The sequence below is a fragment of the Heteronotia binoei genome, chromosome 1 (genome assembly GCF_032191835.1).
Source record: "Heteronotia binoei isolate CCM8104 ecotype False Entrance Well chromosome 1, APGP_CSIRO_Hbin_v1, whole genome shotgun sequence".
Lineage (NCBI taxonomy): Eukaryota > Metazoa > Chordata > Lepidosauria > Squamata > Gekkonidae > Heteronotia > Heteronotia binoei.
In genome coordinates, this window is record NC_083223.1 from 61,975,169 (window position 1) to 62,000,437 (window position 25,269).

General features: G+C 43.0%; 1 protein-coding gene across 1 annotated transcript in view; it reads left to right on the plus strand.

Annotated features, from left to right (window-relative positions):
• The first annotated feature begins 1,147 nt into the window (after positions 1-1,147).
• Positions 1,148-25,269, plus strand: part of TINAG (tubulointerstitial nephritis antigen) — a 56,554-nt gene continuing 32,432 nt past the window's right edge. The window contains exons 1-7 of the mRNA XM_060258296.1: positions 1,148-1,520; positions 4,966-5,029; positions 7,029-7,118; positions 12,674-12,788; positions 15,067-15,190; positions 16,408-16,558; positions 24,918-25,095. Of these exons, the coding sequence (XP_060114279.1) occupies positions 1,148-1,520; positions 4,966-5,029; positions 7,029-7,118; positions 12,674-12,788; positions 15,067-15,190; positions 16,408-16,558; positions 24,918-25,095 (1,095 nt within the window). The remainder of the gene's footprint in view (positions 1,521-4,965; positions 5,030-7,028; positions 7,119-12,673; positions 12,789-15,066; positions 15,191-16,407; positions 16,559-24,917; positions 25,096-25,269) is intronic.

The following is a 25,269-nucleotide window of genomic DNA, read 5'->3' on the forward strand; positions in this document are numbered from 1 at the left end:
CCAATCAAAAGATTGATACCCTCAAAAGTATGTTCCTTTTTTCAGGCTTAAGTAGCATATTTTCCAGCCAGACAAAAAGAAACTAGCAGGAGTTCTATATATTTCAAGATGTGATACATTAGTAGTTCCCGACTTTTTTGGGCCTGGGGGCACCTTTGGAATTCTGATAGGTGGTGATGGGTGCAGCCACAAAATGGGTACTGTAGAAGGTGGAGCTGGCCACAAAATGGCTGCTGTATCTTACCTTCAGTCACACAGTGACAATCCTTGTGCTGGGGTGGCAGCTCCTGCTGAAGCAACTTTGAAAATCACTAATAGGCAAATCACCAGTGCCCCACCTGGCCTGGCCTGCTTTCTAAAGGTGCTAGGTAGGTGCCAGGAAAAGTGTCAGTGAGCATCATGGCACCCATGGGCACTGCACTGGGGACCCCTGCACCTGAAAGAGCAAAAGACTCCGGTATTATTGTTATCTTTTCTGTTTCCACCAGCAGAAAGCAGAGAGCTATGAGAAGATTGCCTCTTCCCATTATAGACCTGCATGCACATGCACACATGATGCACACATACAATGCACTTCCATGCTGTTTCCACCCTCAGAGGCATGGTTTTGATGGTACAGCTGGATACTGTGGATAAGGAAGATTCATTAGTCTTTTGTTGGCCATCTGTCCAATTTTCCATCCCCCGCCCCACGCCCAGCTTCTGTGAATCCCTCTCCACTTGTGCTAAATGGGTTTCTTGCCTTTGTTTCTAGTGGCGACGGAGCCAAGCTGGTTTAGTCCCAGAAAGATTATTCATAATCACCTCTTCACATTAGCTTAGTTGTTTAGCTTCAATGGCTTTAAAAGATTTCTGCTTGCTTTTATTTAAGAACGTGCTTGTACTCTGTGTTCACAATATATGAGGATTTTTTTTATCTTACATAAACAAGGCATTTTATAGCATCCCTGACTAATGTTTAATGTGCAAATGTTTTCCACATCACAGAGAATGTTATTTTTCCAGTTTGTGTTATGATTGCTTTCTGAATCATGAAGGCTTTTAGCAGCAACACTGGGCAGATGCATATTTTTAAATAAAATTTCCCTTCAGTAATATGTTAAATCCCATACAGAAAACCTGGAAGTCGTCTGCTGGATATTCAAGAATGTGGCTCGAGCTCCAGATTTTAATCTTATGTTACTTTGCTACTTTGGGTTGCATAATGGAGCAATTTGTCTCTGGATGTAATTTGCTGCGAAAAGACTATCCTGGGGAAGATGCCAGTAATTCTGCAAGAGGAAGACCTAAAAGGACAGTATCCAGGGGAGGTTACTGTAGACTACGAGGCTGCTGCCCAGGCAGGGATGATGGCTGCAACTTTCAGTATAATGCCAGAAATGCCACATGCTACTGTGATGCCTTCTGTACTTCGGGGTCTCCTGCTTCCATAGACTGCTGCCCTGATTTCTGGGTTACCTGCTATGGACGTCCTACCAGGCAACCAGCACACATAAGGACACTCCCATTACAGCAAGGGGGTAAGTGTTAAAAAGCTTGCCCAACTGGGAAGAGGCAATCTTCTCATAGCTCTCTGCTTTCTGCTGGTGGAAACAGAAAAGATAACATTGGTGATTTGCCTATTAGTGATTTTCAAAGTTGCTTCAGCATTAGCCCAAGACTGATGAGACATAAATCTTCTCTGGAAAGCTATGGAGCAAATGCTACTAGGTAATTTTTTTAAGCTGCAGGAGATTGTAGGATCATGCAAGAGAGATAATATTTGAGCTTGCAAAAATTCATGATATTGTGTTGCATTTGGATTTTTTTAGATTCTAGTAGGGTGGAGGGTTTAAAGAAGAAGTTTCTCATGTTGCTGTAAAATTTAAAGCAGTTTAGTTGGCTTTCAGAAATTGGTATGGATTTTATGTCAGCTGCTTCTAGTTCCTCTCTGACATAAGGGAATGATTATTTACTCAACTATCCATAGTCACGAATGACATCCAATATCAAATAGTGGTGGGTGATGCCACCATGCAGTTAAAGAAATCTTCAAAGGAGAGTACTACCCAGGGGTAGGGCAGATGTTTGCAGGGGGAAAAATATGAAAATAAAAAGTAAACAGCAGAATCTGTTCATGGGTACAATTCAGGGTGCTAGAGGAAGAAGAGGGGGGAAAGGAAGAGAAAGTAGATGAACAGACTGGGGAAGGGAGAACTGGATAGATGGCTGGGGTGAGGTAGAAATGAATGAGTGATTGCTCAGGTGACCAGGGAAGAACTGGACTATTGGACAGATAAGTAAAAAGAGGGAAGAAGATGGTAAATTGGCAAGGTAGTGGCAGCGGTGGTTGTGGGGTTGGAAAGGGACTCTTGGGCAGATGAGTGTGTGAGGAGCAAAAGTAGGGGAGGTTCCTCTTAAACAGGAGAGGAACAAAATGGAAAATTGGGCAGGTACTAGGGAGAACTGGCTGATTATGTAGATGGACAAAGGAAGGGAAATACACCATTGGGTGACATACCTGAGCTACTGTGAGAAGGGTGGAAGAGTCAGGGATAGGATAAGTACTCCCTCTTGATAAATAGGCCCTTTACTTATAGCTCTTTGGTCTTCCAATTATATAGGTGTCAACCATTGTCCAGGACTATTTTGTTTAGTGCCCAAATCAAAGAAAAAGTTAATTTAAAAATTCACTGATAGTGCCAAACTTGAGTTACAGTCTGCATTTGGAGGTACTGTAGCTCCATTGTGGTGTGCCTTTAAAGCGTCTTGCATTTTCCAGCACTTTTTGACACTCTGAAGGGTGACAAGAGCTTCACCATCCAGTGATATATTTCCACTTCAGCACTGTTGTTGAAGAGATGTTTGCATAAGATCTGAGTAACGAGCTTTAGTTTATTTCTTGTCAATTTCAACAGTGAAGTTTAATCTCCAGTGTGGGGGGGGGGGGAATTAAATTTTTAACTTCAAATTGCAGCACAGAGAAAACTATAGATGCCCAGAAGCATTCTGTTCAAACTGGAAGATCATGATGAGAAGCAAAGAAAAGTTAGCAGGAAATTTTTTCATGATCGAACCTTTCTTTATATTTAGTATTTTCCCAAGAAAGAGTAATCCCACTGAGTACAAATTGCATTTGGCTCCTTTTGGTTAAATAGCAGCCAAGCACCATCATTACTCTTTCTCTCTCTTGCCAAGATGTCCTCCTTGCCAAGTAAAGCCACTGGAAGGTATTAAACTGTAACCAGTGGTGGGAGGTTTTCTCTCATTGAAGTCTAATTGAAGTCACATCAGGACAGAATCAGACCTAGGCTGTTGGCTGAAGAATCCTATGGGCAACTTTCTTTCCCTTCTTTTCATTGTGGAGATCTGTTTTGTTTTATTTACTTATTTATTTTTACGCAATGCTATGTCCTGCCTTTCTATCCTCATAAGGCAGCTAACAGTTTAAAACATACCGTACATAATATCCCATTTTCAAACCATTAAAAGCAACTCCCCACCAAACACTCTCATTGCCAAATGAAACAAAAGTATTTACCCACAGACAGAAGAGGGCAACAGAAGAGGACAGATGAATCTCCCTGAGGAGAGAATTCCAGAGTTTTGAAAAGGCCCTCTTCCAGGTGGCCACCACCTAATCTCAGAAAGCAAGGGCACCCAAAGCAGGGCCTCCAAAGATGACTGTAGTGGTCAGGCAGGTTTGTATGGGAGTACAATGTCTTTTACGTATGTTGGACCCAAGCCATATAGGTCACTGAGGATCAAGAACATGTTGAATTGAGCCCAGAAGTAAACTGGGAGACACTGTAGATTGGTCAAGACTGGAGTAATATGATTCCTGTAACCCACTCCTGGCTGCAGCATTCCACACTAGTTGAAATTTCCAAATAATTGTCAAGGTCAGATCTACACCACAGTAATCTAATCCCAATGTATCCAAAGCATGCGCCACTGTGGCCAGATCTTTCCTGCCCAGGAAGAGCTATAGCTGGCTAACCAATCAAAGCTGCTAAAAGGAACTCCTGGTCACAGTGGCCACATGCTTATCCAGCAGGAGGGCTAAGTTCAAATCCCCCTCCCCCCACTATGATCTTATTCTTTCAAGGGGAGTACAACCCCACCCAGAACAGCCGACAGTTTAAATCTGGGGTCAGACCTTCCATCCACCAGTAATACCTCTGTCTTGTTGGGATTAAGCTTAAGTTTAATAGCTGGACAGGTGGTGAAGTGGAGTTTAGAACCATTACCTGGCCAGCAGGCAATGCTACACTGCACTGCATTTGTGCAGAAGAGAGGCAGAGAAGAAAGGGGGTGGTGGGTGTCTCCTTTGTTCCCAGGATTAGAGCTGCTGTGGCTGCCCAGGTGAGGGGGGTTAGCTTGCAGAACTCAAAACAGATTATGGTGCCAAGACCCCAAACTGGGAGTCCCCCTGGTCCCATGCCCCCCCCAACAACAATTCTGCTGTGTGCCCCCCCCCCCCCCAAACTTGAAATCCTGACTATGGCCCTGCTTAGAAGAATATAACTCTGCTTGGATAGGACTGAAGGTTATAACTAATGCAGGTCTAATTTTATATATTTAGAATTTGCTGACAAAATACTTGTTTCGTTCAATGTTTCATTTCATTCTTATGGGGCTTGTATGCTCTGTGTAAGTGAAGTACGGAACATAAACACTTCAGGCAAGCAGATAAGGGATCATTAAAGCTTTGTAGAAATGTGAATAATTATATTAGAAGAAGACGGACTGGAAAGCAATAATTACAAGGACCATTTAGAGCATTTATTCTGAAAATCTTTCTGGATTTGGCTAACACGATTCATTTATTAATCAGGTTCATAGATGCAGAAACATTTTTTTAAAAATTACTGAACATTGCACTATTTAGCTACAAACAAGATTTTCAAAATGTTTTTCTCTGTCTTTACAACTATGTATTATACAACTATGTATTATACATACAACTATGTATTATATTGGCAGGTTGTTCCAAAGATGGACGGCATTATGGTGAAGGGGTGACCTTTAAAGACAACTGCAACTCCTGGTAATAGCCAAGAGAGGAACAAAGGGAACTTCTTCAGTTTAAAGAAGCTTGGCAGATAACTCTCATTCGCAACTTTTAATGACTTGAATTACAGATACATACTTAAAGAGATTGCCCGCTCCGTTGTCTACAGTGCAGCTGCACCTGCACAGTCTGTCTTCTGCAAGTGCATGCGTGTGTATAGTTTTGCTGACCCAGCCGCAGGATGCTTTGATCTGGACTGGTGCTGCATGAGTATTTACTCTAGTAAGAGTGGTGGGGGAGGATTTGAAGGAGGAAGCTGTGCTATACTAGATCCTCAAGTCATTTTTGTACAAAAGCAGTGTGGGATGCTAGATTGTTCTGTGCCACTGTGATTTTCTGCCTCATCCTGACAAACAGCATATGCTGCTATTTTTTTAATATACAAACGATTTGAGTATTTGGCATAACTTGCTTTCCCTCAATTATCCTCCTTGCAAGACTAGCACAGGAGGAACTCAGTAGCCAGCCTAGAGGAAAGTGCTTATTAACAGTTGCTTAATGAAATCCCAGGCAGGGCTCTGAATAGGATTTTGATCAGAGATCTACAGCTTTATCACTGTTGGTATCTTGAGCAAACAAATACCACCAGTGGCTGGTCAACTGAGGATTTGGTTCATGTCGACTAGATTTTATCTTTCTTTAATGAAGTGCAAAAAAGCAGAACATAGATGAATTAAATAAATAAATAAAACCTTCAGGCTGGCTTGTGTGGGGGGGGAATCCAGGCAGATCTAGCTGCCACAATACAATAAAACTCATTAAAAACAGAAAGCAACTTAGGAAGCAATTTCATATCCATAATAGTGGTAGATTCCATCAAAACCTTGTAAAGTCTGACTTAATAATGTTTGTCAGACAAACAGAGCTGGCACGTCCATTAGGCCACATTCAGCAATTGCCTGGGGCACCGGCCCTGGGGGGCGTTGTTTCTGGGTACGGAGGGGTCTGAGGAACTCCCCCGGCCCCTCAGCGGCCAAAACCAATGGTGCTTTCAGTCCTCGGCGCTCTCCGAACTTAGAGAGCACCAAGGACTGAAAGTGTCACATTGTTTCTGGGTGCAGAGGGGTCGGAGGAACTCCCCTGGCCCCTCAGTGCCCAGAAATAATGACACTTTTGGAACTGATGTGATGATGTCACTTCTGTGTGACGTCATCATGTCACATGCATGGATTTTGTGCATGCGCAAAAAGTTTTTTTTTGGGGGGGGGAGTTGGGCACACGTCGGGGTTCTGCCATGGGCGGCAGAACCCCATGTGCTGGCCCTGCAGACAAATAAGTAAATCAGCCTCCTAAAAACCCAAACCATGGAGCCTTTTGAGCCACTGGAAGGAGGAAGTTTCATCCAGGTGGGGCTACCTTACCCCTTGTGTCAGGCATCTAAGCTGTTAACACCATCACATGATGCTGGCATTCAGATAAAGGGCCCACCTGATAACTGGAGTTCCCAGAGTGGTGGGGTAGGGGTTAAACTTATATAGGTAGAGGAATTTTCTGAGACACCCTGGAACCATGTCACTTAAATGATAAAAACAGCACCTTAACTTTTGCCTGGAAACCAGCTGGAATGAAGTTAAGACCTTTATCACAAACCTTCTCAATGTATTCCCTTTGGCTTATTCCCACCAGTCAAGACAGCCGCTACATTCTGAACCAGAGGGAATTTAAGGACAACCAGCCTAATTAGGATGTTACAGGAGTTTATACTGAAGGTTACTCATGTATATATAATAACAGTCCAGGACTCTGCTTCCCAGAGTGGCTTCAGCTCATAGGTCAGCTCCCAAACCAATAAGAAGCATCCTTTCTTCTTTCCTTCCTGCTTGTTCATGTCAGTGCTAAAAATGCTTCTGGTGGAGGGGATGGTTTTGCTGCACATGAAAATAAACACCAACTCAGAAATTTCAGGACCACGAACAAGCTGTTTGTCTGGTGTGATTATCTCTGTCAATTTAATTTTCTGTTCTATTCATTTCAGCAAGTGCATAAACAGTCATTGGATATGTTCAGATGAAACATGCCTTGTGAGGCCCAGTTTAATTAAACAGATCAACAGTGGGAGCCATGGGTAAGAATCTTGTTTGGCAGCATTAATGAGATGCAAATAGCTGCCATTCTGCTTGTAGGCAATGCTTTGTGCACTTGTTAGAGCTTACTAACAGAGCCCTTTTCAGGACTGCTTTAGCTTTTGAGGGAGGACTCACTAGTAGAGTTGCCAATCCCCAACTGGGGGTGAGGGATCCCCTGGTATGGAGTCCCCCCCCCTGCTTTAGAGCTATCAGAAAGTGGGGGAAAATGGCCATGGGGTGTTCCTCTCCATGGTAGGAATTACACCTCCCCCCCCCAATAGGCAGAAAATAAGCACGATGTGCCTGTGTAACCACAAAGTGATGTAGGCACATCAGTGACATCGGGGCAACACTCTATTTTTTGAGCAATATGGTAGAATTACGTTCAAACACAGTTTTGCCCAAAACCAGAGCATCTCACCCCCATATCACCAATGTGCCCATATCACTTCCTGTAGGAAGTTGAGGCTCACACAAGCTTGCACATGGTGGACCAATTGATCCAGCAAGGCAGCTTTCCCAAGTCTTGGCTTTAAAAGGCTGGAAAGTGATCAGGTTCAGCTGCCATGCTGACAGGTGTTGAACTCCTCCTGCTGCGGGGTCCTTGGGCCAAGATCCTGCAAAGAATTATTGTTTTCATTCTCTGGCTTCAGGATGGGGTTGTGTGAGCCATTTGAACAATTTGCCTTCTCTGGGCTACCTTGACCCAGGCCTTCTGCCATTGCCATTCCTGCAGAGTGAGATGTCCCCTTGAAGTCTATGGGCTCAGGTCCCGCTTAGTAGAGCCTTGGTGACTATTTCATCCTTCTATTGCAGGCTCAGGCAGGATGGCTTCTGGTGCTGCTGGACCAATGTCAGCAGAAGCCTCAGCTATGTTAGGCTCTTCGTGGTCCTGCTGGTCCTACTTGGCTGGTGGCCTCAGCTCCTCAGTCTTTTCCCCTGAGGATTCCAAGTCTGAGTCTCTGAACTGGTTGGTAGGGTCATAATACCTACACAGGTTCCCTATTGCGCCTACCCTGGCAACTGGCACCATATACTTGGGCCATTATTTTCCTTGGACAGAGGTTGTCGGGGGTAGGGCACACACAAAAAAGATAAAGGTTGGTTGGCTGATGGATGGGAAGGAAGAGAAAATTTGGAAATAGTGGGGGAGAAGAAAGTTTGCACCACAATTTCTTACAGGTTTTTGCTTGTAAATATATCTAATTCTCAACATGGAAAAATCTGAGCCTGGAACAGACTAGAAAGATCTTTCTACAAACCTGAAAAATGCCCTACATTTGCAGAAAAATCTGAAATGTATCCCCCCCCCCCCCAGACACCGCAGGCTTAATCTTCCTTCCCACATAATAGAAGCTGAACCTGTAACTTTAAGAAACAAATATCTTCAGTGGCCATTAGGCTAGGAAACCATAATCGTATTGCCAGCCTTCCAGCCTTTATTTCTGTCAGGAAAAGGCAAGGAGAGGGTTGGGGGATGGTCGGCAGGATCATGGCACATGCTCAGGCTATTTGTAGAGTTGGGGGATTCAGCAGGCTGGTTGGGAGTCTGCCTTCCATGGGCAACCGCCTCCCAAATGCACACTGCATTCATATTGTTGGAGAACTTCTGCTTTATTTGGGCCAGCTGGGCTTTTTACAAATTTGCACAGGCAGCTCACTTCACTCTGTCATTTCTACTCCCTCTTTGCATGCATGTGTTGCCAACCACCTCTGGCTCAGCTCTAACACAGGAGTGGGACCTGCCCTCTTATTCCATCCTCTACCCACTGGACTCAACAGTCATGCAGTTCTAGCAACACTCCTTCTCCACCATGGGGGGCAGAGACCGCTAGCCAGCCTCTTCTGATGGGTGCTCTTGCCTGGTCATATACCCCCTATGGGACAGCCACCTTCTTTTGTCTTTTCCTTGCCTGTGTTCTTCAGATCTCTAACTATTATGCAAACTGGACCCTGGGAAGGGGAAATTAGCTTTGAAAGGGGTTCCAGAGAGGAATACCTCAGGACCTTGTGGACTGTGTATACCAGGGTGGATATAGAGAGGGAGATCCCCCCAAAAATGAAGAGAGTGAGGTAGAGTAATTGCCAACACAAACAGATAGCTTTATTGTATACAAAATAAAATAAAAAGCAAAAAAATGTTTAAAAGTACTCCGATTCCATAAGTAATCACAAATGTATACGCAGGCACAGTTATAAAAGGTAGAAAAGAAACTGCAACGTTTTAGGGAAGGGACATGCAACCTTAAATCCAGGCCTTGAGGTCTAGAGAAATCCAGGGACAGACACAGCTGAGGTCCAAGGAGCAGAGTGAGGAGAACGGCCTGTGAAGTGCAGCAGGGGTTCTCAGTAGGAAACCAGAGTTCTGACCAGCAGAGATGTGGATCAGGGCTCTGAGGAACCAATTGCTATTGCATGGGGTCCTTCTTTTATGGAGAGAAGATCCCAAGAGTAGGTGGGGTTTAGTTGTCCTGGCTTTGGATTGGGTTCATATTAAAAAGTTTTAATCTCACTGGCTGTTTTAAAGTTAATGGCTGACAGACTTTGGCATTAACATTTTGGGGGAAATATCCTGATTGAGCTATTGTGAGCCAAATTTGCATGGGTACAAAAAGCCTGGGTGAGGTGACATGATTAGCATACTGCAATTTGGCTGGAGTGAGCCAGATCTGCAATGGACACCAAAGTATGGGGGAGTCAAGATACCTTCTGAAATAGGATGATGGGCAAATTAATGACTTGAGTGCTCCTTATGATGGAGTGAAAAAAGGGAAAGAGGAACCGGGAGTTAATGAAATAGCAACTTCATTGAGCTGGCAGACACCTCTGAGGTATGCCAGCATATTGAATGATGTCTCCATTGCTTAAGTATTTTGCTATTGAGAGTGATATGCCACTGAGCTGGGGGGATGGCACTTAATCCCATTCTAAATAGCACAACTATTATCTTCTTTCCTGGGATTTTCCAATGCCATAGCTGTACCCAGGTGTCTTTATGAGACTCCCCAAGTTTCAGATCCCCTTAGTACTGGCGGTAAAAGGGGTGCCTATTAAATCAACTAAGTCCAAAATAAGGGGACCCTACTATCCAAGGGGGTCTTGGCTGGCTCAGGGGGCAAGGTTCTCACATAACTGTGCTGTAGCCACACTCTGTGCAGGAGGGCAGTGAGCCCTGAGCCCCTCTGCTACAGAGGGGCAAAGCCCCTTCCAAGGTATTTTGGCCTTTGAGAGATAATTCATGGGGCCTGGCCTGACAGCAACCACTGTGTGACTTGGCATTGTGCACCTTGCATGCTTGGCTGCTGACTACTGTTTAACAGAGCCACCTTATGAAAATCAGTGTTTTGTAGTGGTTAGCATGTCAGATTAAGAACTGCCATACCCAAGTTCGAATCCACACTCTGCTTTAGAAGGTCACTGGGTAACTTTGTGCTTGTGACATATTCTCAACCTACCTCACAGGGCTGTCATGAGGAGAATGGAGGAGAGGAGAATTATGTAGGTTTCTTTGGGTCCCCATTGAGGAGAAAAGAGGGATATCTATGATGAAAATAATAGTAAATCTAGGTGAAACTGGGTGGCTGCAATGGTGGGCGGGTACCAGGGCTGGAATTCTAGCAGGAGCTCCTTTGTATATTAGACCACATACCTCTAATGTAACCAATCCTCCAAGAGTTTACAAAAAAGAGCTTTGTAAGTTCTTGAAAGATTGGCATATTAGGCCCACATTTGCATATTAGGCCACACATCAGGGGTGTGTGGCCTAATATGCAAAGGAGCTCCTGCTAGAATTCCACCCCTGGCAGGTACAGTGGAGAGAAAGAAGAAGGAAAAGATATGGACCTGAGGGCTGCCAGGAAGGAGGAAATCATTTGGGGGAGGAATATGAGGGAAAGTAAGATACCCCGCAAGTCCTTGCAGATTCCCTACTTGCAACTAGGCCAGGCTCAGCTGGCACTGGACAACTTGACTAGAGTTTTCCCAGGGAGAGGCTGCCTATGAAGGCTAAGCTGAAGATGGAGGGGGTAAATATATATTGGTTAGTGGATGGAAAGGACATAAGGAAGAAGAAATAAAGGCGAGGCTATGGGGACAGTTAGGGAAGGGAAAGAAGAAACAGGAGGAGGGGGGAAGGAGATGCTCCTTGTGAATTCTTGGTGGTCCACTGTTTGCATAGAAATACTTTAGCAGCTTGAACACTCAGGGGTGGATATCCATGGCTATGGTTAACTTGATCTTCTAAGAGTGTCTCTCTATACTTCCATGTACTGTTAGCTGATAACTTATACTAATTATAAATTATTAACTTATGAGATTCTTTTGCCATCAAGTTGCAGCTGACTCATAGGAACCCCGAAGGATTTTCAAGCCAAGAGATTTTCAGAGATGGTTTACCATTGCCTGCCTCTTCATAGAATTCTTTGATGGTCTCACATCCAAATACTAAACAGGGCTGTCATTGCTTAGCAGCCAAGATCTGATGAGATTGGGGTAGCTTGAGCTATCCAAGTCAAGGGATGACAAGGTAGTGCAGTATTTTATTCAACACCTGTGCCTTGAAAGGAGAGAAATTACCATGAGTTGATGTGGGTGTTAAAGTAACCATCCCCCTGCCTGCCACACTTCATCATAATTTTAAAGCAACAGATAAAAAACAAAACACCAGAGTTCATGAAAGAAAATAAACAATATTGATGATAAAACTGTAGAACAAAGTTTGAGTCCAGTGGCACCTTTAAGATGAACAAAGTCGGGAGTCAATGTGGTGCAGTGGTTTAATATGCAAACTCTTATCTGGGAGAACTGGGTCAGATTCCCCACTCCTCTGCATGCGCTTGCTGATGTGACCTTGAGTCAGTCACAAGTTCTCACAGAGCTGCTCCTCTCAGGAGCAGTTTCTGTCAGAGCTCTCTCAGCTCCACCTACCTTACAGGGTGTCTGTTGTGAGGAGGGGAAGGAAAAGCAGATTGTAAACTGCTCTGAGACTCTTTTGGGTAGTGAAGGGCAGGGTATAAATCCAATCTATTATTATTATTATTATTCAAAGTATAAGCTTTTGTGTACAAGCACACATCCTCAGATACAGTGATAAAACTGTTGAGTCAAAACAATATTTAAGAGGTGATAACATTAATTCTTTCTTTTAGGGACATGAATGTTTATATTCTGCCATGGACCCAAATTGGTAGAAATGTATAGGACGCTACTAGTTGAGACTATGGCTTTGAATTCTGTTCTTAACTAATTTGTTTCTGTATATGCCATATAACTTATAAATTGTAATGGGATGGAGAGAGAGGCATGGAGAGATGGTCAAGGAAATCCTTGGTGAGCCAGACCTTGGAAGCAGAAATTACACACATTTCAAATACAGTGATGAGAAAAAAAATACCTTCTTTATATGTATATTAACATTAAATAAGGGAAACTTTGAAGGAAAATTCAAATAATAAAACAGGCAAGATCTAAGAACTGGAATGAATGCAAGAACATTTGCAATGTTGGAGCAATGCAATGATGAGAGGTTTGCTTTGTTCTTGTATTTGTGAGGCAGATGGAAAGCGAGTAACTACAGCCAGTTTTGGGGAATGAGCCTGCAGGAAGGTTTCAGTTATCGTCTTGGCACGTTTCCCCCATCTCCAGCCCTACGGGACATGACACCAATTGCAGTAGGTTTCCATTTTTTTTTTTAAAAAGAAAACATTCTTTTCAAACCACAAATAACCTCAGCTGTTGTCCTAATGCTATGCTTTAAAAAACTGAATGGAATCTTCTCATCATGCTGCACTCTGCCCTGAAGGCTGTGTCAGGTCTACTCACTGGGACAGGCAAACAAACTCTAACTTGCAAAAATAATGCTCCTTTCTCAGACCAATGTTAGTAACAATGACCATGACTCCCTATTTCTTTTAAGGAATAAAAGTGATCTTTAAAAAAATCAGCCATGTCATTTACCATCCCCTGTCATGAATAACATTTCATTTTCTTCTGAAAGTTCAATTCCATGTTGTTGCCTGGGCCTGCCCAAACAGTTTCCCTCTGTGCTTAGGTGTGTTTGAATGTAATTACACTGAATAAAATCTTTCCCTTCTCAGGCCCAGATCTTCGTGGGGCATTACTGAATCTCTTCTGCATCTGCCCCATTGGTACATTGATAATTTCCCATTGGTGAATTTCCCATTCAACCCTCTCCACCCCTCCATTGTAGAGCCCCTACAGGAGAGAGCCAGTTTGGTTTAGTGGTTAAGTGTGCGGACTCTTATCTGGGAGAACTGGGTTTGATTCCCCACTCCTCCACTTGCACCTGCTGGAATGGCCTTGGGTCAGCCATAGCTATCTCAGGAGTTGTCCTTGAAAGGGCAGCTGCTGTGAGAGTCCTCTCAGCCCCACCCACCTCACAGGGTGTCTGTTGTAGGGGAGGAAGGTAAAGGAGATTGTGAGTCGCTCTGAGACTCTGAAATTTGGATTGGAGGGCAGGATATAAATCCAATATAATCTTCTTCTTCTTCCACTTGGTCAAGGAATACAAGCTCAGGCTGCCACAATACACCATGGTGTGATTAAATTCAAGTTACTTGCAGCATAAGAAGTTATTTATTAAATTAAAATCTAAAACCACCCTTCCCTATAAAATACGGCTCAGGGTGGTGTATTCATTTAAATTCATATTTAAAAATAAAATTCATAATATGCATTTACAATTACTAAAACAGGAACTAGACTTATAAGTAACAGATGGCAATAAGACTACCAGGAATATGCCACTGCCTCATGGGAAGGAAGACGGGAAAAACAGGAGAGCCAACCGGATGGAAAACCATCACTGTCCTCAACCATACACCTGGGTGGGACATCTTTGCTGTACATGCCCTGTGGAATTCCGTTAGGTTCCACAATGCATGGATGTTATTCAGCAGAGAGTTCCATCAGGTTGGCACCCAGGCAGTTGAAGAAATCAGCATCCTTTTGGGATTTCATACACTTTTGTAGGTTGTTTATTAACTGCAGTTTGTGCTAGCAGTAGCTTGATGATGTGAAGGGGTTCAGAGTTTGTTGAGTAACACCGGAGTGGATGCAACCATCCTCCAAGGAAATGTCCTGCAGTTAAAGTGGCTCTTCCTCCAATGGAGTGGTAAGATGGGGTAGGATCCAGTCCAGTGATCCTCATGACCACCTGGCAATGCAAAAGGAAAGAACCAGACAAGCAGGGTTTATGCACAGACCAAGTACCGGTACCCAATCTGGTCATATTGACTAAAATTTGTTATGTACACAGGTCCAGCCTGTCTATTAGACAGTCCTAGGTGGCTGCCTAGGGCACAGCCCTGGGGGGCACTGATTTGGGCCCTCCCCCCGCCCTTGCCTCCTCAGCAAGGGAAATAGGTGAGTGTGATGGCGCAGTGCAGCTCCTGTGCCTCAGGGCGCATGTGCCACTTGGCTGCCATCGTTCAGCCTCCTGGATCTGTGCTTCCGGAAGCTTTCAGAAGCACAGACCTAGGAGGCTGAGCAACAGCAGCCAGGCAGCGCATGTGCTCTGAGATGCATGAGCAGCGCTGCACTGCTGCCATGGCACTCACCCTCGCCAGGGGCGAGGGTGGAGGGAGAAAGGGTGTGGGGGTGGGGCAGGGCCTTGCCTCAGCTGCCAGACACCCTGAAGCTAGCCCTATATGTACACAATGGGCTAAACAAATCACAGTTTGGTCACAATGTATGAATGAAGTGTTGATGTAAAAGTAGCAAGTTGGTCAGAACTATGAGAGGTGTTTGCAGGCCTGCGCTCAGCAGTGACCTGGTAGGCTGCATGCCCAAGAGTGCACACTGTCACAGAGGCTATGCCCTTTGGGGGATTCCTCTGTGGGTGTGGTGAGCCCACATAGGGAAAGCTCATACCCTGCCTCTCTCCCTAAACAGAGATAAACAACATGTTCTCTCTTTGCTTTTTTAAAGGGAAACTTGATGACAGAAGGAAATTTCCCGGAGCATTTTGTGGCCTGGCATGAATGGCCAGGGTGGATTCATGACCCACTCGACCAAAGGAACTGTGCCGCATCTTGGGCTTTTTCAACTGCAAGTAATTTGTTGCTTTTACTACCTTTCTCGTTCTCCCCAAAGAGGCTGACTGTGCTTGCCTCACAAAACCTTTCATTAAAAGTTAACTTCTTGCGGAAATTTTTTTAAAAAAATGTTTGTGTGCCAGGAGATGTCTCAAAGGATTCACTCTTTTCTTATGTAATGTATTTTGGAAGGCATTCTCCTGGCGGATTTCATGTTTATATAAAGTGGCTTGATACAATTTCCTCTCAGATCTCTTAAAGAGAGAATAGTAAGATGAGTTCCCAGGGCCCATGTGCACAGGGATGAGCCAAAAGAGCCCCTAGGCATTTGTTCCTCCCCATAGACAGGATAGCATGGGCATCATCCCCTTTTAAACAGAAGTACAGGCGAATATGTGCTAGAATGGGTCCTCCTTGTGAGGTGTGAGTTTTCTGTGGACATACAGGTGCCCCTGGCAATGGAGTACTCTCGTTATTTTCAGAAATCTCTACTTTGGTCTAGAGTTTTGCAAAATCTATTTATTGATTGATTAAGGCATTTATACCCATCTCTTCTCTTGTCTCAAGGCAGCTTGCAATACTTAAAACATTACAGACTAACACCAAGTAAAATCACCTCCCCCCCCCCCCAATACCTCCCTCCCCTCCCGATGCCTCCATCAAAGCCCTGATACACAGACAAGCTCAAGGCTTAGATCAAATGACTAATGCTAGGCTCATTTTGACTACATAGTAGTTTGGCACAGAAGGGCTGTTGGAGGAAGCCCCCTACTGCCTCCCAGACAAAAACAACAGTGAGCAGAGCATCAGAGGCTCAGCAACTCTTTCTTCCCTTCCTCCTTTCCTAAGAAGAAGCTTCTGCTGCTATGGTCAGTTGCCTTGTAGCTACAGAGGCGGAGGGAACAATATTCTGGTCCCCCATCACCAAGCAGAGAAAGAGATATCAGAAGGTGTTCATTGTTCCTCCTAGCAAGGAAGAAGGCCTGGTTTTTGTCTTTTAATTTAAAATATTAATGCTTCTATAAAATACATTTTATGAGGGGCTCAATATATTAAGCACACACAAAAAAGTTCCTGAGGAGAGGAAATGTGGGCATTAGGATTGCTTTTGTGGGGAGCACTGATATTAGACCGGTGGTCTCAGGAGTGTCCCCACTTATATCCTTCAAAGTGGAACTTAAGGTTGCAGCATTCATGAACTGGTCTTATTCTATCTTCATTTCCCATAAAACAGGTGTTGCTGCAGATCGAATGGCAATTCATTCCAAAGGCCGTTTCACAGACAACCTCTCCCCCCAAAATTTGATCTCTTGTGACACCAGGAATCAATATGGATGTAAAGGAGGCAGCCTAAATGGTGCTTGGTCTTACCTAAAAAATTATGGGTAAATATCTAACTCTCTATATTACTTACTGTGCTTTTTAGAATTAGTAATAATGTCAAACGCATTGTAAGAAAAGCAAACATATATGCAACCAATGGGAAGCAAAATTAAATCTAAAGTAAATATGAATAAAATCATGGTAAGCTGTTACTGAAATGCAGGTATATAAAGTTAGTGCAAGCAGCGAAATGACAATATAAAGCTGACAAAACAAAACAATGGCATTTATTTAATATGTATTGTATATCGACTCTATAGGCAGTAGATATTTGCATACTCTCAGAGATACCATAGAAGGTGACATTTGTTTGACAGAGACAGGTTCATCCATGGATTCACTGGTGATATCGCTCTCATGACTTTAGGGTTAAAAGAGGAGGGATGAACATCATGGATCTCTCAGCCTGTAAAAGGTGAACTGCATGCACATTCGACTCCAGTTTGAATTATGGCCACATGGAGAGGAGAGGGGATTTAGCCCTTCAATCATCCTTTAGTTTACTATTCAAAACTGGGCATTTCACACTGCTGTTGTAATTTTAAATAGAAAAAAAAGACATGTCCTTGAGACCCATTTTTCCTTTAAAAAACCAGTAACAATGCAGGAAGCCCAGTGTTGAAGAATTTTATCTCCTCTCCCCTTTCTACCCTGCTCCAAACTGAATCATGGGTGTGCATGTGAACAGATTTACCTTTTAGCAACTTAGATCCATGAGCTTCATAACATCTGTTTTCATGTTTGATCTGTAAAGTGAACCATTGTCCTTTCTCTCTTCGCCCCCTTGTGGTGTTGAGAAGTTAAACAATATGAAGTCATACTTTGAATCCAAACTTGATGAAAGATCTTGATAGAAGGCCATTTTTTTACTCCTTCCATTAATATAAGACTGTGGTCCCCAACCTTTTCGGCACCAGGGACCAGTTTTGTGGAAGACAATTTTCCCACTGGGGAGTGGGGGGGGGGCATGATGCTTTTGGGATAATACAATTGTGCACTTTGTTTTTGTTGGTGTGGTGGTTAAGTGTGCGGGTTCTTATCTGGGAGAACCAGGTTTGATTTCCCACTCCTCCACTTGCAGCTGCTGGAATGACCTTGGGTCACCCATAGTTCTCTCAGAGTTGTCCTTGAAAGAGCAGCTTCTGTGGAGAGCTCTCTCAGACCCACCCACCTCACCGGATATCTGTTGTGGGGAAGAAAGGAAAAGGAGATTGTGAGCCACTCTGAGACTCTGAAATTCAGAGTGGAGGGCAGGATATAAATCCAATGTTGTCTTATTATTATCATTACTACATTGTAATATATAATGAAATAATTATACAACTCACAACCTGGTTGTAACAGGCCATGGACCGGGACTGGTCCACAGCCCGGGGGTTGGGGACCCTTGATATAAGATTCCTCACTCAGCAGAAAAAAAACCAAGCATCCTGACTGATGAAATAATGGAAATATGTCTTGGGGGCTGTTATCAGGTTAGAACTCTGAAATAACTGTCATAATCAAATTTGAAATTAGAATCAAATGTGAAAGTTGGTCAGCATTGCTAGGTTTTTTCAGGGGTAGATGATGATCACTAGATGCCAACCAATCTACTTACCTTAACCCCTGTGATATACATCTCAGTTCTTTGGGGACTGAGGCAGTAAACATTAGGTGCCCACCATCAATGTTTAGCTTTTAGCACTATTGCTGCAGAACAGCTTTTGATACATACATATACTAGAAATGGTGTATGTGTGTCCACACACAAAAAATTGCTTCTTTTTATCCTGGAAAAAACAGTACTGTGTGCAGATGCTAACAGTTCCTTGGTGACAAATCTAGGTTTGGTTTGCCTGGTATGAACTTCTTCTGACCAAACAGCATAAACCAGTCTATCTAACAATCAAAATATGCATTGTTGCAACTTCCTTTTCTAGAGATATCAGGTCATATTTGTTCAATTTAAAGATGACATAGATATGTGACGAAACCATTGTACACATATGTGCCTGAGGGTGCAATTGTAGGAGCAGTTTGGTCCAACATAGTCACCCCTCCCCTCTGGATCAAATGGGCATGATCAAAAGTGCACATCTGGCTCCCATGCCCCACTGGTCCCTACCTCATTCTAAAATGACTCCCACACAGATTAAATAGCCTCCACAAACTCCAGTGGCTACCTCAGCAAAGTGCTTCCATGGTGGGTTTCTGGGCATCTGACTGCCTGGGTGCACCAAGGAAATGCATGAGCAGTGTGATCGTTCCACTCCATTTCAGGTGCATCCTGCTTTTTGCAACCCCACTCCGACGTGCACATCAGCGTCCCATAGAACATGGCCAAAAGTGCATGCGTGTTTGTCTGCTTCTATGCATGTACAGCAGGACTTAGGGAAAAAACCCAACCCAGCTGAGGATCCATGGTTGTGGTGTGTTAGTGATGTGAATGACCAACCACAACAATGCCGGCTTAGTGGGTGTTGAACTCATTTGTTATGAGGGCTGGATCTGATATAAATGACCTTGTTGGGCTGGGCCATGTCGGGTTGGGCCATGTCAGGTCAGGCTGGGCCATGTCAGGCCAGGCCATGTGTGTACCTATTAAAATTAGGTAGCAGAGATATAAACTTTATAAAGGACACAAACACAATTAAATATATATATTTAAAAACTTACCCCATGCTTACAACATTAGCACTCATTGCTCTTAAAGGTGCTTTCTTTGTAGGATCCAGGGAACTGGGCAAAGGAAGCTCTGGTTCTTTCCTTCCTTCCCCAGGGGACTGGGTGGGGGGAGCCTCAACCAATAGAACGAAGAGAGGATTAGCTCAGTAGCTCTGCTGTGCATTTGAGAGAGCCTAGAAAAACAAGCTCTGCCTCCCCCTCCCTTCCTCCCCAAGGGAGGAGCCTCAGCCAATGGAGAAAATAGAGGTTTTACTGTGTAGCTTCTATGCAGTTGAGCAAGCCTTGCAAAGCAAACTGTTATGCAGAAGGAAGTAAGATATGGGGAAAAGAAAGCAGATGACAGTCAGTTGCTCAGGGACCTGATAGGAGCCCTCCTGTGGCCTGATTTGGCCCCTGGACCACATGTTTGACACCCCGGTCTAATCAATAGAAACAGCCCCAAACTCAAGCAGCTTATTTAAAACAAAGATACTGCTGCAGCATCTGTCTGCATCCTAGGACTGTCAGGGAAACAGATTTAAAGATCCTCTGAGATTCTACTTTGAAAATATTTCCATATATTGTTTAGGCTTATATGTAATTATTGCTAAGACAATCCTTTTATTTTCCTTGGAATAGAACATAGCTTGACTATTTGTTTCTCAGATTAATACTAAAGTGAAGCAATTATGTGAGCTTGTGCTAGCTCAAGATATCCGGATAATCCTACAACATAAATTTACATATAGTGTTGCTACAAAGATCATTGTTATTTTGTTCACTCATGGATTTTGTTATATTTGTTGAGGAATATATAGCAAGATCCTGTTCTTGGTTTAGGATGCTAGAATTTTAAATCAAAGCTACCACAGAGACTGAAGCAAATTTCTGATATGATATGAGGATTAAGCAATATTCTCCAAACATTATTCAGTTAGGTGTCACTTACTATCAGGGCTTTGCATATTAGGCAACTCCTTTGCATATCTGATGTAGCCAATCGTCCAAGAGCTTATAGGGCTCTTTTTACAGGGCCTACTGTAAACTCTTGGAGGATTGGCTACATCAGGGGTGTGTGGCCTAATATGCAAAGGAGTTCCTGCTACAAAAAAAGCACCCTTTTGGAATTTGAACTTATTAGTGTAAAAGTAAAAAGAAAAGGAGACTAGTGGTACCTTAAAGATGGATGTACTCTAACATAAGCGTTCATTGCCTCAAGACCACTTTACTAGATATGTGAAGCGAATAATCAGAATATCTGTATACATAACAAGGACACATTTGTGAACAGTTGGATTAAAAGTCTGATAGTCATAGTTTCTCACACATACAAATCTATTTTGGCTTTCAACCAATGGATCCATCTTTGAACAATAGCTCCACTTCTTTGAAGTGACATTCTGGGTCTCTAAATGCACTTTTTGGCATGCTTTAGCTGGGAGGTCAAGCTAGCTTTATTTTTGTGCACAGAGACATCTTTTATGGCTTTTTGGTCAAGCCTAGCAACTCTTCCCCTATATATTTCTGGCTATATCCATGACAAAATGTTGAGATGAGCTCAAGCATGGTCTGTTTGTCATAGCTGCATAGACCCTCAACTCCATCCTATCATGTTACGTGTGGCAGAAGGTTTCTGGCTTTTAAACAAACCCAGTCTTCCCATCCCATCTGAATGCAGGTACCGGGGCAAAGTGGAGTTTGCTTACTAATGCCTTTGTGGGGGATTTAAATCCCAGTTTGCCTAGGCGCCTGCATTTGGACACTGCGGACAACAGGGATTTGAAATCTGGAAAGCTTCTGTTGTACTCTGCATTCCAGAGGAGGAATGCTGAGAATGTGGGCAGGACAAACAAACTGCAGAACTGTATTTCTGCCTACGGTGGCAAATTGGGATTCAGTTGCGGCTTGATTGCTATATATGAACCTAAGCCGAAATCGTTAGAATCCCTGTGGAGTACATATTCCTTCTGTAATAAGGGCATCTGCTAGATTTCTCTCTCTCTCTTTATTAAACAACTCTCTTCATCCAGGAGGAAAAAAAAAACTTTTTTACAGAGCAATAATCCCATAAAGTTTAAATATTCTGTCAGGACGCTCATAAGAATATGAAGGAGAAACATTAGCAAATCACGTGGATCATCTCCTCCATCTTTATCTGGGAAATGATTAGCTGCAGTATTTTTGCCAACATTTGTTATCAAAGCAATCTGATGCTAGTGACAAGAGCTCATGATGCTGGTAGTTAACTGTGATGATTTGCCAGGTAATGGTTGAAGAAAATTAAAAGTACTTTTCCAAGAAGAACTGTGCTTGCTTGTTCATTGTGGTTCAAATGGTGATTAAAGGAAAATACCTTGTCATTACCACAGTATGATAAACACAGGAATAGATTTGGGGCCAGTGGGGGACTAATTTCTCGGTTGGTTTGACGTGGTTCATAAAACAAAAGAAAAGATTATATGTTACAAAATATCTGATGTATCCAAAAGTAGTCCCTTATACCAACATGTTGGTATCTAACACTCAAAGTACATGTTACTTTTCACCTGTATGAGCAATTTCATAGATGGAGTTTCCAGGCCCCTTTGAGAGGGTGGGGGGGCATGAGGGAATAGGGATATACACTACAGCCCTCTATTTCCCTGCCTCTAATCTCCAATTAAAAAGCCCCCCTCATGCCTTTGTTTCTTTGTTGGAGGAAATGTGAGCACCCATATATTTTCCCCAGGGTGGGAAGGTAAAAAGCAGCCCCAGAATTTGTTGTCTGAGGGAAAAAGCAGGGAACAATATATTTGTTGGGTTTTTTACCCTGCACCATTCTTTTGGGAAAAGCAACTTCAGCAATGGCATTTGGAAAAGAAAAAGCCTATGAAGATGAGAAGAAAAAGTTGCTTAAGCCTAAGAATGCCATCTTGCATGAATGGACTCTCATAAGAAGCCAGGGCCATCCTGCTGTTATGCTGAGAGGCTGCAATTTGGTAAACCCACTTTTCTCAACAGAAGCCTATCCTTGCCTCACCTTAGGATATCCAAAAACCTTCTTCTTCTCCATATGGTTTAATTTGCAGCCAACTGAAAATTTTCTGCTGTATTGTAAAAAACAACACCTGAAGTGGGCATGTAATTTATGAGGAGGAAGTGCCCCTGTTTGTGCCTACTGACTGACTTGGCTAGCATCCATGAGTGACAGCTTTTTGGGAGCAGTGTGAATGCAAACTGTGAAACTGAGCATAAAGACAGAAATACTACTTTGATTTCCAATTTGATATGCCTGTTCCTAGCAGCCCAAAAGCCAGTGGTAAAATATTGTGGGTGGGTTTGTTGGAAGTGAAGGAGTTTACGCTGTCTCCTAGCCTCAGTCTTCAGAGGGGGGTTAAAAGAAAGTCAGAGAGACCAGGACACTGACTATCCTTCCCTTTACTCTCTGATGCTATCCCTTTGATGTAGACTGCTACTCTTAGGGAAGCTTCCTTCCTTCCAGTCTTGACACTTCCTTTCCACACTATGCCAACTTTTCCCATCTTGACACCATGATAGCAGGACATACTTCCTGTATTTCCATCCATCTTAGCTAGTGAGGCTACATTATCTTTACTCTATCCTGTCTTGAATGGAGTTCCTTGCAATAAAGGACTCTTATTAGTTTTGCAAAGAAAAATAGGCTCTGTGTGTAGCTGTGTTTCTTGCAGCACACACACTCCAGATGGGCTCTACTGTGCTATGTGCCTTGAGTACTCAAATAATCCAACATGGCCAGCCATGATTGATGGTGCACATTTGAAAATGTTCTATCTGCTGTAGTCCAGATGCTTTCACAACAAAAATGATAAGAGATATTCATGTGGAAGTATAGAAGAGCAAGCTACTAGATAGTGAGATGTGGACAGTTTCAGGTGGATAACCATGTTGGTCTACAGTAGAAAAGTAAGATCTGAAACCAGAAGCCCCTTAAAGACCTACAAGATTTCCAGAGTATAGCATCAAAGCATCCTTCATTAGAGAACAACGCACTGAATGAGGAAGTGCACATGGCTTCTAATGAGAGTTTATCCAACACAATATAGAACAGGAACACACACTCCAGTTGGGCTCTACTGCTCTATGTGCCTTGAGTACTTTGCTAAACTCCATTGACCACATGCTTTTAGGTTGAAGTCATTGAGGATGTGATAACAACATGAAACTTCACCCCCCATGTTAGTATGCACCTCTTTCTATCCTTGTTTTATAGCAGGACTCTGATCACTCCAGACATCTGCATATATTTTTGTCTAAGCAACCAGCTTTTTAAGGCTAACTGGAATGGGAGGTCCATAGGTCACCAGGCAACCACATTCTTTACATATGTATGACTCAGGATACCTGTGATCAGTGTACATTTCAGAGTACAGGAGACATGGTGGTGTGCAAGGTATAAGATAAGAGGAGGTAACTGTTCATAACAAAAGGCAGAACAGTATTTAGCTGCAGGCAGCTGGACAGAATCCTAAATGTCTTAGTTCAGACCCCTGCATTTTTGAACTCATGAAGCTGCCTTGTACTGAATCAGACCTCTGGTCCATCAAGGGCAGTGCAGTTTACTCAGACTGGCAGCAGCTCTCCACACTCTGAGACAGAGGTCTTTCATATCAACTTCTGCCTGATCCTTTTGGCAACTGGAGATGCTGGGGATTGAACTTGGGAGGACCTCTGGTGTGAAAAGCAGATGCTCTACCACAAAGCCACAGCCCTTTCCCAAAGATACATTCTTCATTCAAGAGATGCATTCAGGAATGAAAGTATTTTAAATCATCTTCTGAGATCTCAAACATAATTTTTCAAGTGCTAGCCTGCATTCAGGTATCACAATGAACCACATATTGATGAAACAGTAATTGGTGCCAAAAGGTCTAGTTAGTTTTAAGTAACACATACCAGTTTGAGTGCAAGCCTTGTTTTTTTCTATTTCTTGGCCCCCCAGACAGGAGACCATCCTCCCTGTACTTATCCAAGATTAGGCTGCAGCAAGGGAGTGAGGCACAACAAAATATACAAATCCATCTACAAATCCTAGTTCAAAATTCTGCTTTATGCCAAACAAGCTCTAGTTTATTGGTTATCTGTATTGGCATCCAACCCAGGTTTGATCAAGTCACAAATTAAAACTGTGATTTACTGTGATGTCTGAATGCAGTCCAGGGGTAATCTAGAGACATATTGAATCCTTATAAATCTCAGAAGCCAAAATGTAATCCATGGGAGAGGAATTACAATTTTTTAAAAGGCTGATCTTCAATTTGACTTACAACATGATTTTGCAGTGACACCTTAAGTGTAAATTTCAGGAAATGCAAGATGTTTCTCAAATTAATACGAACGCAGCACTAGATCCTGCCAATAAATCAAAACTAGTAAGCAGCAAGATAAAAACCACGTTTTAAATATAAAAGCAGCATATGAAAGCAGCTCAAATACCTTTAAACAGAGTGTGATGCAGAGGTTGGAGTGTCAGACTAGGGTCTGGGAGATGATCTCCTGTCTGAGGGGCCAAGAAGTAGACATCCATGAAAGCATTAAGTGACTTGTGGAGAAATATAGCTTGTGTTGGATAAAAGCAGGCAAAATGACTTCCAGATTAGCCTGAAATGAAGGTAACAATTACCTTCATAAAGTTAAGAATTCATGTTAATTTAGAATAATCTTTTTGTAACAAAGCATATTATTTCATTGAAATAGGCTGGTTTCTCATGCATGCTATCCATTATTCTGGAGCCACCATCCCCACAATACTTGTGCCATTTCGAGTATAATTGATACCAGTGGGAAAAGATGTGCCACGCAGCCATGTCCGAATAATGTGGAACCATCAAATCGTCTTTATCAGTGTAGTTCTCCCTACAGGATCTCCTCAAGAGTAAGTGCACAATGCAGGTGCAGGTTTTCAGATCCATCAATTTACTTTTTCTATTTGCCATTTTATTTCACACTTGTAGCTTTGATGGTTCACTCAGCCCATGGCAGGACATCCTAAAAATGTGCATCTTTAGAAGAGTAGATGAACTGTTTGGCTTTGAACACCCACCTATTC